Consider the following 16,436-nt stretch of genomic DNA (forward strand, 5'->3'; position numbering starts at 1 on the left):
AGTCCAGATGGTGTGTGGTTTGCAGGGAAACTTTTAGGTGGTGCCCTTATAGATATTAATGGTTGTGGTGCTGTCAAAAGAGCCTTACAAGTTACTGGAATGTATTTTGTAGACAGCACACTGTGCTACCACTGTGTACTGGAAGTGAAAGAAGTCAATGTCACAGATGGGTGATGGGATGACCATCAAATAGACTGTTTTTCCTGGGTGGTGTCAACCTTATTGAATTTTCTTGTGGCTCATCAAGGCAACACATTCCTGACCTGTGCCTCATGAATGTTGGACAGGTTTTGGGCAGAATTTCTAGCCTCTCTCTGGCTCTTCTGCCTATAGTTCTTGTATGGCTGTTCCAGTTTTGGTAATCCCAAGATGTTGATAGTGTGGAATCAGTGCCACTAATGTTGTTGAACAGCAAGAGATTTTTCAATTATCTCTTGGTGGGGATAGTCAGTGTCTGGCACCTGTGTGGTGCAACTGTTTTTCAAGCCTGAAATTTGTCCAGGTCTTGCTGCAAGCAGGCACTGTCGATCTCAGTATTTAAAGAGCTGTGCATAGTACTGAACCGAGTGCTCATCAGTGAACATCCCCACTTCTGACCTTACGATGGAGGGAAGGTCATTGATGAAGCAGCTGAAGATAGTTATACCTAGGACACTACCCTGAGGAACTCCTGCAGAGATGTCTGAGAGCTGAGATGACTGACCTCCAACAACCACAACTATCTTCCTCTATGTGCCAAGTATGACTCCAAATGGTGGAGAATTTCCAACTAATTCAAATTTACCAGGGCTCCTCGAGGCCCCACTTGGTCAAATGTTACTTTGATATCGGGGCAGTGATCTTCACCTGACCACTGTGTGAACCAAAGCTGCATTCAGATCAGGAACTAAATAGCCCTGGAGACTGAGCAGGTTATTGCTGATAAAGTGCTGCTTGATAACTCAGAGATTATTATAGCCAATTCACTTATAGCCATTACTCTTTCAAATTGGACAGTCAACTAAAATAGATGAATATAAGTCAAGTGGTTACCTCACCAGCAGTAGAGACACAGCACATGGAAACATTCAAGTTTTCCATAATATCTATCTTAGAGAAAGAAAAGTTCAAGAAAAGCAAGTTAATTGGAGAATTAGAAAAAAGATTCATGTTAAATCATAACAGAATAGGAATGCCATGAGAATGGGCTAGAAAACTATGGTAAATGTTTGTTTTCAATACAATGGGGACTGATCAGCTGGTGAATGAATCACTTTTTCCCAATTACAGAACTGCTGGCATTTCATTTCCTTGAATGCTGGGTTCTATAGGTTTTATGCGGTAAAGACAAAAGTTTATACCTTTATAATTGAACAAACAATATTGTTTTATACGCAAAGGAAGAATTAACAACTTATTTACCCTTTTAAAGCACATTAAGAGAGAACGTATTTCAAATGTTAAAAAAAATTCATTCAGTGGAATCGAAATAAAAGGTACGTCCAATTGAGAAGTGACAAACCTGCGATGTACCTTTCTTTTTTTCAAACAGCTTGCAAGAAGGGAAAGAGAGAGAGGAATTCATGTAACAACATATCAAGGCAGGTTGCTCCCCAGCCCATCAGTGCTCATTCATAGAAAGATGCAGTGTTTGAAATGGCAGTGATCATTTCAGGGTTCCATTCCGTGATGTCACTCTCTATGTAAGGGTTCTTCAAAACGTTCTGATGCTTGATTGAAGATTTAGTAACTACTGAAGGTGAGATTACCCACAGTCCCATCACCACAATGCAGTTTACTTCACTGCTTCACCTACTCCCAGCCCCAGGAACAACAAAACAAAATGGTGGTGAGTCTTAACACTTCATCCGGAGCAAACATCAGCTACTCAAATAATTGTGCGTTTCCCGGGAGTTTATGCTGAGAACCACAGAAGAGTGGCCACCTGTTCCAAGTAATAAAAGACAAAAAAAAATTACTTTTGGACATTTCTGTATCTTGATGTTCACAAATCTCCAGTGTCCATACTCTGATATCAAACAAGCAAGTAACTGGCAAATTGGTTTGCACTAAATGTGTTGTACATATACAAACATGTGCCTGAGGAATGTAGATTGCCACAAGCCATAGCTATATTCTGGGGGACGGGAAATGGGGGCTCTGGGATAGGAGGGGGCAATTGCATGTTGGAGTAGACTGACATAATGAGGTGGAGCCAAGAAAATTATTCCTAATATACTTGGCTCCATAGTAGGAACAGTGTAAAAAAAAAGAAAGTTACTAATTCTTCAATGGCTTACAGTAGTCTTTTAAAGGACTACTAGTCAAGCTGCCATCAATTCAGGTAAGCTTATGAGAAATGTGTAATATGCCTGCTCAGATCAGTCTGTTTCTGAATTTGGCATATAACTCTTAAGTGGATTCATGGTCATGGCTTTTACAATGCCAAAGCTTATCAATTTTGTACAAAAGAAATGCTTCATACTGCATCCTCTCTATGCAATATGAAAATTGTAATGACTTTTGTAATTTCATGATATTGCCAGGAGAACCACATCACAGAATTCCTTCTTCATCTAATTTATCATGCAATTGCAAATTGAAAAAAAATTGTGCAAACGTTTTGCACACTGCAAAACTACCTAATTAAAAACTCATGTTAGTGAGAAACTTTAATTGTAAGTGAGGTGTATTTAAATTCATATTACAATTAGGTTTACAAATATAGCATTTGACAGTAAAATGTTCCCAATCCATTACATTTTTGAAATATTCAGTGATCCTCTTACTGCAATTTGGAACAATTTAAAATAATTAGCAAAGGAGTTCAAATGACCCAGGTGTTTCCAATAGAGTCAGTCTACTAGGGCCACCGTGGGGTCTCAATGCAAAACCTCAGGTTGTACATCCAGAGACCAAAAAATTCAGAGACCAAAAGATTTGGGCCTATATTTCATTCAGAGTTAACAATGTGCATTATGAGAATGTACACAAATGGTATGAATAAAAATAGCAATATATTCAATGAGTAATTGTCAGCTACTCTAAGTTTAAACAAATTACTCTGTGCAGAAGAGAATGTGATATAAAATGTATAATATTGGAACCACCTTCTCCTAACTGTTCAATTATAGTGGGGCCAAACTTTGCCTTGCTAAACTTGCCTTCATGACAAAGCAGCCTTAAAACAGGACAAGTGTATTTGTCATCTTAGTTATATTACCATTTTCAAAAGCTCCTGGGAAATATAGGAACAGGAGGAATTGACCTTTTAACCCCTAAAGCTGTTCTAGAAAGTAGAAAGCTGATCCTGGCAGATTTGCAACTTAATTCCATTTTCTTGTCTACACCCATATTTCTTAATGTCATTGTCCATCAATCTCAGATTTAAATTTAACAACTGACCTTGCATTGATTTATGATTGCAGGACACACGTCCAAATCTCTATCGAGCTTTATGTGATGTATTCATAATTTCACTCCTGAAAAACCTAGTTCTTTTGTTTTAGACTATGCCTCTCTCATTCAGGTCTCACAACCAGTCAAAATAATTTTTCTTGAACTGCCTTCTTTGTTCCTCTTAATACCTTGTAAACTTAAATGATATCACCCCTTTAACTTACTGAATTCCAGAAAACGGAACCACAGCTTGTGCGGTTTTTCCTTACAAAGCAACCCTTGGATTCTCGGTATAATTCTCATAAATCTACATGCCACTTCCTCCAAGATCAATATAACCGTTCTAACATGCACAGTGCTCAAGGTGTAGTGTAACCACGACCTTGTCTAGCATAAGGTTTGTGTTCTAGTCTTCCAGATTTTTAGGCCGACATTCCATTTGCCTTTTAAATTAAAGTACAAGCACCAAATCTCTTTGATTTCCTGTTGTTTGTTCAGTTACTTTTAGATCAAAGTTGAATTAACTGACATTTGACTATATTGAAATCTATTAGCTACAATTTTGCACTCACTTAATTGATGAACATCTCTGTAATTTTACACCTCCAGAATATTTTTGCATAATTCCACCTATCTTTGAATGATCAGAAAACTTGGATATGATGTGGTGACCCATGTGCTTTCGGGTAGCATCTATTTTGTTTTTGTGGCTTTCAGAACAAAGTGGGCTAGGAAGTATTCTGAAAAATGGTTAATTGGATTCCTGATAATGACATCTTTAGGCTCCAAGAAATGTCCATGTGACACTGGATTGCAATGGTGCTGAACAACAAAGCAGCGAAAGTAGAAAGCTAATTACAATGCAGTTGTATTGTCAGCCTGTGTTTTTATTGCTTTACAATTCAGAATACTGACAATTACTGCAAAGAGAAAACAAGCAAGGCTCTTAAAATAGAATAGGAACTGTATTATTGCATAGAGTATGCATTTGGATAGGACGAAAAACTGAAGACATGAATAGTGAGTGATCGAAGATTGAAAAATACTCATTATTCCCACTGAAGTGGTGGCAGACCCCAGTAGAAGATGTGAAGAGATTATCATGGCCTGAATGAAAAACATTCATATGTATCTTGTCAGTGGTCACCATTATTACAAGTATCTATCCATACAATATAGCATGCACATTACTTACTGAACTAAAAAAATTAAATTGTTCATGTAGGACATGCTGAAAAGCAGCTGGGATCAGTCTATAAACATGGCAGTTCCTTCATAGGACCCAGCAGGTTTGGAGAGGGGAGTCATATCCATTAATAAAAAATATTCACATGGATTACAGAATCAAAGTGTTGTGTTGAAGGCAAAAATAATTAAATTACATTACTGTCTGAACCATTCCAAAGCATGCCACATTCTGATTGAGATGGGCAATGGAGATTAGAGGGTTCCTTTGTTTAATCTGCTTGCTTTCTCACAGAAGGCAGTTGCAGTTTTTGTCTTGTATAGGCTGCAGCTCATTGACTCAAGAGACAAAAGGAGGCAAATGTTAGTCCAGCGCCTTAAGCAGAGAACATGCTAACTTCATCATTCAATAACAAAATCTGGATGGGAGTTCTAGCTCACTTGGAATTTGAGAGAAGAAGCTTGAAGGTTTTCTAAATTGCAAACTAAAGGAAGAAATCTACGGTAGTGCACACAGTGAAAAGGTTTGAGCTGAGAATGTCACAGTCAAGAGATTTTGAAGAGAATTTGGGAGATCACTTAGCCAGTAGCTACTGGAAGGACCACCATAATTTTTTGAATACATTAAAGAACAACTGGAACACTAAGGAGATGAGGAATAGTGAATGAACATTAAGATTCTTCTAACATACCAGAAAACGTACTTCTAAGTTTTAGTGTTAATAGTTTCTGCTTTGTCTGACTTTTCTTTGTATATAATAAGGTTTGTTTTTGTTTAAAAACATTGTGTTGTGGCATAGCTCTTTCACTTTGCAGTCTCAAAAATGATCAAAACACCACGTCCAGGACTTAGGTAGGAATACAGTTACTGACAAGTATGATTCAAAATGTTTGGTTTGGAAGTGAGAAATCCCACACTACAGGAATTAAATGGAAAAGAGTGAGATTGCACGTCACCCAAATTTGTGCAGGAAGTAAATTGTGTACTATATTTGTAAATTTAGTTTTATTTCAAATTTAATGCAAGTGTAACTATGTGAGGTGCATCTTTGTTGTGTCAACAGTTTGGTGAAAATGACCTTTTTCATTTGAAATATTCTTCACCTGGTAGTGTTTGGATTATGTTGATTTTAGTTGGTTTATTACAGTAAACACTTTAGAAAGTGAAATCTTGTCCAACACCTTTCTTTTCTGTTGTTGACATGGGGCTCCTGTCCTTTAAAAATTCAGTCTTCATGGGGATTGTAACAAAGTGGCTTTGCATTCTATCATCTAAACCATGAGGAAATACAGTCAATAGTTGAAGCCCCAACCCATAGCATTTTGACACTACCAATAGCAGAGTCTCCTGCCACTCAGCAATTTTCTAAATCAAGTTAATAATTTGCTTTCAATTCCATGAAATTCATCTTTAGCCAATGATGGTTTACTAAGGATTTCACAAAAGCCTTCTGGATTATACATATGAATCAACATTCATGGACAACTTCCTGGCCAGTACATTTGCCTTTTAAATTAATGTTCAATTACCCTATTTTTAATTATAAACTCTAGTAAAAAAGGTAAAGGTAAAGTCACTATAGTCCTACCAGACTATAGGGCTGTTCTCTCATTAGAGAGAGAGAGAGAAAGAGACACCTGATGGTGGTTTAACCTCAAGGTCACCATGCCTCATGGGAGGGGTGGAGCTAAGAAGCACAATCTTTCAAACTAACCTCAGCTGGTGTGGGAATGGAACCCACACTGTTGGAATTACTGTCATTGCAAACCAGCCATCCAGCTATCTGAGCTAAACACCCAAAAAACCCATCTCTTCAGTTTTTCAAGGAGACCATATTGCTCCAGACCACCCTTTTTTCTCTCAATAGAAAAGCTTTGGTGTTGATTTTAACATCCCATGCAAGTTTCTATTCATATTCCCTTCTTATAGATTTTGCTATCTGCCTTGTCATCCCTTGCTTCCGCCCTCTAAGTCTGAGCCAATCCAAATCCACTATCTAAATCTATCACCCAATTCCTAAACATCTGTATCCCTCTGCTCCCCACCTATTCATGCTTTTGTCCAAACACATCTTAAATGAATCTACCGTGCCTGCCTCTAATACCTCTGCTGACAGCGCATTCCAGGCACCTACCTCCCTCTGTGTAAAGTACTTTCCATGTGTATCCCCCTTAAACTTTTCACCCCTAACCTTGAATGCATGACTCTTGTTATTGAATCACTTACCCTGGGAAAAAGCTTATCTATATCCACCCTGTCTATACCTTCATGATTTTGTAAACCTCAATCAGGTCCCCCCCAATCTCCTTTTTTCTAATGAAAACTATTCTAATCTACTCAACCTCTCTTCATAGCTAGCACCTTCCATACTAGGCAACATCCTTGTAAACGTTCTCTGTACCCTCTCCAAAGCGTCCATATCCTTTTGGTAATGTGGCGACCAGAACTGTACACAGTATTCTAAATGCGGCCAAACCAAAGTCTTGTACAATTTTAACATGACCTCCCAGCTCTTAAACTCAATACCCCGTCCGATGAAGGCAAGCATACCATATGCCTTCTTGACCACTCTATCCACCTGTGCAGCCACGTTCAGGGTACAATGGACCTGAACTACGAGATATCTCTGCTCATCAACTTTTCCCAAGCCTCTTCCATTTACAGTATAGTTCGCTCGAGAATTGGACTTCCCAAAATGCATCAGCTCACATTTGCATGGATTGAACTCCACATGCCACTTCTCCGCCCAACTCTCCAGTCTATCTGTATTCTCCTGTATTCTTTGACTGTCCCCTATGCTTTCTGTTACTCCACCAATCTTCGTGTCATCTGAAAGGGATGTGAAAATTGATATGATTAGATCTATTGCTCTTTCAGAAGGATTTTAAGGGCTTGGAGATGTTGTAAGAAAACAGAATTACAAAGACAAGTGACTTCAGCTATTTGGAGACACTTGAGAAGCTGGGGTGTTTTGGTCCTTAAAACAGAGATAAGTGTTGGTGTAAGTGTTATGAGAGATTTTCTTCAGTGCATTAACATGCGTAATTAGAGACAGGAGCTTCAACAGTGATTTCCAAAAGAGGGCTGATAAATACTAGAAGAGAAAACATGTACACAGCTACATGCATGTTTGGACTTCTCCTTGAATGCTACCAGTCATTAATAGAATCTAAGCATTGGCATCTTGGATAGAATATAGTTACTGATGAGTGTAACTCAAGGGAAGGCGAGTGAGACTGATTGGATAATTCCAATAATTAACAACATAGGTATGGTAGACTGAATGACCGCTTTCTGTTCTGTATTATTCTATGAGGCTATGAGTTTTAATCAGGGAAATTTAGTTCAAAATACCATTGTTTAGAAAAAGGAGATAAACTAAAAAAAAGGCTACCTCTTCCGTTACCTAGCGTCTGAGAGTCCAAATCATCATCAATATACTCTTCCCCTTGTATGATGTGCTGCGTGTCTTCACTGTGATTGACAGGGCTGGTCATTTCCTGTTCCTTTTCATTATGCATCTGTGCATAAACATTCCGCCCAGGTATCTTCCTGTGACATAAAGGGAGAATATATCTACCATCAGGTGTGCATTATCGCCATAGCAATATTGTGTGTTTTAATAATAGAATTATAATGTAATCAAAAAACCAGCCTTATCCATTGGGTGCCCGTATTTGATGCATTGCTCATGGCATATAGGGATTATTGCCCATCCCTAACTGCCCTTGAGAAATTGCTGGTGAGCTGCCTCTAAATCTTACTATTAAAATAAATGGCTGAAAAATCCTGCAAAATGCAGCTTTGGTAGTCAGTCATACAGAGTTCAGAATTGTACTTCTTCTCCACAAGTGAATGATTGTTTCTATTATGCTTACCCATTTACCAGGCCAGTGCTGATCATCCTAGTAATGGTGCAAAGGCACTGCCATTACTGGGAAAATAAAGGCAAGTTTACCTTATTCCTGGGGGCTTCAAACCAGTAGAAAAATGTAGAATCCAAACAAATTAATATTGTTTATCTATTTGCCTTGTGTCAGAGGAGCATGTTTGCTTTAAACCAGGATGAACAGGGTAGTTCTCCAAGAAGCTTTTTTTAAATTTACCTTTGGGTTGTGGAAATCATTGGCTAAGCCACTTTATTTATGTAATCCAATTGCCTTGACAAGGTGCCATTACGTCATTTCCTTGAATTACTTACCACAGTCCTTGTGGTAATGGTGCTCCCACAAAGGCACTAGGGAGATATTTCCAAGAATTGAACCCAGTAATGATGAAACAACAAATCAGATTGGGGTGTGATTGGAGGAGAATCTTTGGAGGTGACTTTGCAGAGGACAGCACAATATTATTGCTCCTGTCCCTCAAGCTGTGGAGGTTGCAATGGAGAAATGTATTGATAAAATTAATCTTGGTGAGGTATTGCAGAACATCGGGCAGATGCTTCATGCTGTAATCAGAGTGCCCTGGTGCTGAAGGTAGAGATTGAATCCATTGCTGGGGCACTAGTCAAGTGAACTGCTCTATGCCGTATGATACTGAGCTTTTAGAGTGTTGTAACAGATGCACTCATCTAGATGAATGTTGAATATTAACTTTATACTCCTCAATTCAGGCTTGCAGATGGTGAACAAGGATTTGAGACCAGGAGCGCCTCATTGCAAAATACTGAGGCTCGGTCCTCCTCGAGCAACCACAGTGTTTATGTGGTTGAGTGATTGGTCTAGTAAGGGATGACTATTCACCACCAAATTGCTGATGGTGGGGAATTTGGTGAAGGGGGATCATTCTAAATCAAAGGGAGGTAGTTAGTCTGTGTGTTGTTGTACGTTGCATTGCACTTACATGGCACAAATACATGCTATTTGTCAGTCTAAGTCTTAACACGAAATGAGGTAGATTGACATATCTGTTTCGTTATGAGCAGTGCTGCAATTGAGGCCAAATACTAGAATCATCAATAGATAGGCCCATTCCTCATATTGCGACCAAGGGACTAGTCTGACTATTTAGTTTTCTAAATTTTGCACTCTTGCAAAGTAAGTTTTAATCAATCTTTAAAAAGCCAAGAGCAATAACCAATTTTAAATGAAGTTTTAAAATATAAAATTAATTATCTTGCTATCCATTATCCATCATAGACATTCCAAGTTCAGACATTATTGAACTCTGAAACAGACTGAAAGGCCTCCTATGTCTTATAACAGCTAATGCATAATGTGAACTGAGTATACAATAAGAGATTTCCATTTAAAAATAAATTAGCACTCAAGCACCGTGCTCTATTCCAAACTTTTCAGGTCAAAGTGTGTCACTTGCAATGCTGTAGAATTAAGTAGTGTGAGTATGCCTCTCTGGAAGTTCTAATTTCAGCAGAGACCCAGTAGAGTATAAATTAGCCCGGGTCTGTCGTTGAGCGCAGATTCAGTGCTGGCGAGCAGCAAACTGAAACACAGACACAAAACCATTCTAAAATGGAAAGAAACAAACTCCTATTTATTTGGCATCTTTCACAAACTCAGACCATCCAAAAGCATTTTCACAGTCAATGAAATACTTCTGGAGTTCAGTCACTACAATATTGCAGGAAATACAACATTCAATTTGAGTATAACAATAATAATCTGACAATATATACTTTTACTTCTACTTATTGAGGATAAGCTTTGCCCAGGAGTCTAGGGAGCACTCCCTTGCCCTTCTTCAAAGTTTTTCTCTCTTTCACATTGGGCCACAACATTTCACTCCTATATGCAGCTGAGTGGGACATTCTTACCTATCCAGATTTAGTGAGATTGTAATTTGGAATGGTTTCCATGCCAATCTTGTGTTATAACTGGGGGGTAACTGGAAGAGTTATAGTTTGCCTTCTCCTCTTCCTTACCTACAAGTTGTCTCTTAGCAGTATCATCTGAAAGTATACCACTAGGGTCCACAGTAGGCTGATCACACCTAACTTCACCTTATCATCTCCATCCTACATTGTCTCTGATTTGTCACAGTGCTTTCCCAATGTACAATCATAAATGAGCTGAAATTTCTTCCAGCTAAATATTGGGAATACTAAGCCCATTATTTATTATCCCCACGTCAAGCTCTGCTCCATAGCCATCAATTCCATTCCTTCACTGAGCAACAATCTGAAGCTGAACCAAGCTGTATGCAATCTCAGTGTTGCATTTGATGCCAAATTGAACTTTTTTTAGATTACTAAAAAAATCAGGTTATCATTTTCACATTGTCATCAGGACTGTTTACTTTTTGCTCCATAAAATCACCTCTGCCTTTGTTCATCTGATGCTAAAATCTTCATCCAAGCCTTTGTTAGCTCTGTACTTGACTGTTCCAGTATTGTCCAGGTCAGTCTTTGGTCTTCCACCCTATATAAATTTAAGCTCATTCAAAATTCTACAGCCTGCATCCTCAACCATCACGTCTCTGTTTACTGACCAATTTGGCTACTAGCTCAGGAATGTCTTCATTTTAAACTTCTGATATGTGATTTCAGATTCCTCCTTGGCCATCTTTGTAGTCTACTCTAATCTTACAACCCTCCTAAATGTATCCCAATTCTGGTTCTTTCTTGCACAAACCTGATTTTAATCACTCTAACACTGGCCACCTTGCATTCAGTACATCAGTCCCCAAGCTTTGAAATGTTATCTCTAAATCACTCTCTCTCTCTCTCTCTCTTTCCTACTTAAAACCTATGTTTTTTGACCAGGAGTTTTGGATATCTATCCTAAGACCCAAATTACTCAGTGTCAAATTGTGTTTGATAATGATCCTATCAAACAGCAAAGAGCCACATGGGATCTTTTACTTTCACCTGAAAGGGCAGATAGGATCTTGATTTAACATCTCATCTGAAAGATACCACCTCCAACAGGGCAGTATTCCTGCTGTGCCAGTCTGAACTGTCAACATAAGTAATGTGCTTTGGTTCTGGAAGTGAGATTCTCAACCCTCTACCCCAAACGCTAGGACACCATCACTGAGCTGAGGCTGGGCTTGTGGCTTATCTGTGACAGGGCAAGATTTTGATAAAGTAAGTGTTATTAATAGGAAGATCATGAGTCCAACAAAACTCAGACACTCAATTAACAACTCAATTGCTGAGCAGTTTGAACTTAACTTATTTAAATTCACGAGTTTGGCAGAAAGTCAAAGAGCTGTTTTATGACATCCAAAAGATTGCCAAAATGATGTACACAGAAGGGGGCTGATTTTGTAGATCAGTGGGGAACTTTCTCAGCTAAAAGAAGCAGGAAGCACAGTCTGCACAGAACCAGATGGGGAGTTAAGGTGTAAGATAAACATAGAATTGTGCTTAACTTAAGCAGAAACAGACAAAACTGGTAAACACGTTAGCAAATGAGTAAAAGATAGGGAAAAATAACATTTGAGGTAAAGAAATGATAATATAATACACTATAAAATAAGTTTAAGGACATGTATATGGATAAACACATATTCAGTCATGCAAAGAATGAACTGCACAGTGCTGGACCTAAATCTAAGGAATGAAGCCAGACAGGTGGTTGAGGTGGCAGTGGGGGAGCATTTTGGTGCTATCGACCACATCACCACACAATTTAATTTGTTACGGAAAAGAGATAGTCTACAAAAAAGGGTTTTGGATTGCAGGAAGACAGATTTTATTAAAATAAGGCAGGATGTGGCTAAAGTAGACTGGGAATGGATACCAGTGGGAAAATCCACGGTGGTCAGGGGTGAGATCCCTTTCAAAAACTAAACGGTGAGAGTTTAGGCCTAATATTTTTCCTTGGGGTGAAATGAAGGAGCAACAAGCCCTGGGAACCCTGGATATCTAGGAATATTCAGGACTGGATTAAAAAGGAAAAGAGAGGCTTTTTAGCAGGTACAAAGGGAACAAATCAGAGGCCCTGATGGAGTATAGAAAGTGCAGGGGAAATTAAGAAAGCAATCAGGAGAGGAAAGAGGGGACATGAGAAAACACTGGTGGAAAATTAGGGAGAGTCCCAAGATATTCTATCAGCATATTAAGGGGAAGAGAATAACCAGGGAAACAGTAGGGCTATTTGTCACCAAGGGAGCATTCTGTGTGTGAAGCCAGAGAACATTAGTAGAATGTTAAATGAGTGTTTTACTTCTGCCTTCACTTGGGAGAATAAGGATGTAAGTACAGATTTTAGGGAGAGGGATTGTGAGGTTGTTGAGCAGACAGACATAGGGAATAAGGAGGTATTGGAGGTTTTAGCAGCCTTTGAAGTGGACATATAGCCAAGTCTGGATGAGTTAGATCCAGGCTGCCGTAGGAGGTGAGGCAGGAAATTATGGGAGCCTTTGCTCAAATTTTTAATTCCTCTCTGGCCACAGGGATGGGCCGCTGAACTGGAGGACAGCTAATGTTTGACCTTTCAAGAAGGGTGGTGGGGATGATCCAGGGAATTCCAGACCAGTGGCTCTTGTGTTAGTGGTACAGAAATTATTGGAGAAAACTTTGAAGTAGAGAATTAATCTCCACTTCGAGATTTGATCAGGCGTAATCAGCATAGCTTTGCCAGACAAATTTGATGGAATTTTTCAAGGTGATCAGGTGTGTAGATGAGGGTAGTCCTGTTAATGTTGTTCATAAACTACATTTCAGCAAAGCCTTTGACAAGATTACACATGGCAGGTTGATATCGAAGGTTACAGCAAATGGGATCCAGGGTAACTTGGGGAAGACGGCTCCAAAATTGGCTGAGTTGTAGGAGACAGAGGGTGGTGGCACAAGTTGTGTGACTGGAAACCTGTGCCCAGTGGTATATCACAGATATCACTGCTTGTGATATATATATAACACCATAGATATGAATGTGGGGACATTAAGTAAGTTTGCAGATCACATGAGGATCGACAGTGTGATTAATATTGAAGGCGGCGGCCTTAGAAAGATGGTTGGGGGGAGGTGATAACCAAGTGGTATTATTACTAGACTATTAATCCAGAGATCCAGATAATGTTCTGGGGAACCAGGGTCAAATTCTACCATGACAGATGGTAGAATTTGAATTCAATAAAAACCTGGGCTTAAGAGACTAATTATGACCATGAAAACATTGCCGATTGTCGGACAAACCTATTGGAAGGAAATCTGCCATCCTTACTCTGTCTAGCCTATATGTGACTCCAAACCCACAGCAATGTGGTTCACTCTCACCTGCTCTCTGGGCAATTAGGGAATGGCAATAATATTGGCATCAATAAATAGATAAAAAAGATCAGTGGTGTGTGGAATCTCTCTTTGAAAAGTATGAAGTGATGCACTTTGGAAGAAGTAACAAGACCAAGGAGTCGTCAATGAACAGTAGGGCACTAGGAAGCTCAGAGGAACAGAAGAATCTAGGGGTACTTAGCCACAGATCCCTGAAGGCAGGAGGGCAGGTTAATAAAGTGGGTAAGGCAGCATAAGACACTTGCCTTTATCAGTTATAGTAGAGATTAAAAGAGAAGGGAGGTTGGAACTGTGCAAAACTTTGATTAGAGCACTTTGGAGAACTGTGTGCAATTCTGGTCACTGCATTATAGGAAGGGTGTGATTGCACTCGACGGGGTGCAAAGGAGATTCACCCGGATGTTCCTTAGGATGGAGTATTTTAGCTATCAAGAGAGGATGGATGGCCTCAGAGCCGAAAAGGCTGAGAGGAGACCTGATGGGGAATATAAGATTATAAGAGGCATGGATGGGCTGGATAGGAAGGAGTTGTGCTCAGTAGTTGAAGGGTCAATCACAACGGATATAATTTTAAGATGAAAGGCAGGTGTTTTAGGATTTCAGGAAAAATATATTCACCTAAAGGGTGGTTAGAGTCTGGAATACACTGCCTGGGAGGGTAGTAGAGGTAGGAAACGTCATAAACTTCAAAAATGTACTTGGAAGAGTACTTGAAATGTCGTAACATTCAAGGCTATGGGCTTAACGCTGGAATGTGGAATTCATGTCAGTTAGCATAGAATCAATGGGCCAAAGGGTCTCATCTGTGCTCTATGACTCTGTGAATAGAATTAGAGTTATACGCATCTAGAGTAAGTGTTCTTATCTGGCATAACAGAAACATTGCTGCAAGTAAAAGATGTGGAAAGGACTATTTCATAAAAACAGGCCTTTTAAAATGAAGGTGTACCGTCTCTGATAAAGGTAGCATATCAATCATCATCAGGGACTTAAAATTGAAGGGAATGCAGAAATGCTACCGATCAAAATTATAAACATTAAAAACAGAACTCTTCTAATAACTGGAAAATGCTCCGAGCCCACCATCTCAAAGTGAACAAATTGACAGCAGTTTAAGATTTGCATGAGACTGCATGAAATCATGCAAATCTCAACACCCTGGAGATAAACAAAGGAAAAAAAATACTATGCTTTAAGACTGCTTTAAGCATTTACCCATATCCGTTTGTGTCGCCTTGTCATATCTTTGGAGCATCCTAGGTACAGCAGGTTGGCAGAAAGGAGAAAGGAATTACACACTGACTGACACTAAGTAGCTGGGGATAGTTTTCACTTTTGCACAGTTGATGAACGGGCAGACAATTGTGCTTGAAATAATGTTAGTTTTCAGAAGTCTGTTTGCTTAAATCTCCATTCAAATACATTAGCATATCTAAAATCCAAAAAAAAGTGAACCTAAAATCATCAATATTCCAGTGCAATTATGAGAATGTGCAACTTTTTTACATTGAAAGTAAATTCCATGATATATTTACAAATGGTAATTTGATACTGTTTTATGGTACAGCTGGCAATTAATTCAGCATAAAAATAAGTAACTTTACTTAGGTTGTCTTATCCACCACAAATGAGTAACCACATTTTAAAAGATCACGAAAAGTTTTCAGGTAAATTGTGTTGAAAGATTACCAAAATCAGTAGTCGCTTCAGATTTTAAGCACAATTGTGTCTACATTTCAAAAGAATGAATATTACGAATATGTACTACATGCATGTAAAAATAGAGAAGAATACACATCATGCCTGATCACATCATCAATTATAATTGTTACATCACTGGTGGCTATGCCTTCAGTTTCCTAGGCCAGCAAGGTCCGAAATTCTGTCCTCACCCATCTCTGTCTTGCTTTATTCCTTCAATACAACCCGCCTTTTTGACCAAACCTTTGACCTAATATCTCCTCATAGCTCTCTGTGATATCTTGCTTCATATTCCTCCTGTGAAGCATTGTGAAATGTTTCGTTATGTTAAAGCAGCTGCTACTATTGTCCTAAACAGTTTCACAATCAATAAGTGAATTTTCAAGTGTAATTTCTGTAATTATGTAGGTAGATCAGTCAAGCCCCATCAAGTCTCACACACAGCAAAACAAATGATCCACTGATCATTTTTTGATGCCATTGAATGTGTTTGGAAATTTGGCCAAGCCGGCCAGAAATGTCATTTGGATGATCCCTCTCTGCATCTCCCTGATGTCCCAATCATTATAAATACCAGTCTTAATCAATTTATTTCACATAATGTGACATAGAAATAGCTGAGTGCATCAAATACAACAAAGGCTTTGTGCTGTGCCAACATTCCAGCTGCGGTACTGAAGATCTTAATCAAACCATTAGACACACTCTGCCAGTACAGCTACGACACTGTCATTTACATTGCAAAGTAGAAAACTGCCCTGTTCATAAAGAGCAAGAGAAATCCAAACTGACAATAATGACCCTATCAATTTACTCAAGCATCTGCAAAGTGACATAGAGTCTTCAACATTGCAGCTAAGGGGCAATACCCACTCACTAAGACTTGGTTTTGGGTTCTGCCAGGCTCCATGTCTCCTTCCAGCCTTGTTTCAAACACAGACTTATTCAGATGAATTCCTGGGTTGAGGT

The 16,436-nt window shown here is 39.0% G+C and overlaps 1 protein-coding gene across 4 annotated transcripts in view; it reads right to left on the minus strand.

Annotated features, from left to right (window-relative positions):
• Positions 1 to 680: 680 nt before the first annotated feature.
• sorcs2 (sortilin-related VPS10 domain containing receptor 2) overlaps positions 681 to 16,436 on the minus strand; it is a 608,959-nt gene continuing 593,203 nt past the window's right edge. For 2 of the 4 annotated variants that reach the window (XM_043698394.1, XM_043698420.1), the window contains 2 exons: positions 7,959 to 8,116; positions 681 to 1,924 (listed from right to left, as the gene is read on the minus strand). In XM_043698394.1, the coding sequence (XP_043554329.1) occupies positions 1,860 to 1,924; positions 7,959 to 8,116 (223 nt within the window). In that variant the 3' untranslated portion in view covers positions 681 to 1,859. The remainder of the gene's footprint in view (positions 1,925 to 7,958; positions 8,117 to 16,436) is intronic. The other 2 variants (XM_043698404.1, XM_043698411.1) reach the window with 2 other exon arrangements.

This window comes from Chiloscyllium plagiosum, chromosome 1 (genome assembly GCF_004010195.1).
Source record: "Chiloscyllium plagiosum isolate BGI_BamShark_2017 chromosome 1, ASM401019v2, whole genome shotgun sequence".
NCBI lineage: Eukaryota > Metazoa > Chordata > Chondrichthyes > Orectolobiformes > Hemiscylliidae > Chiloscyllium > Chiloscyllium plagiosum.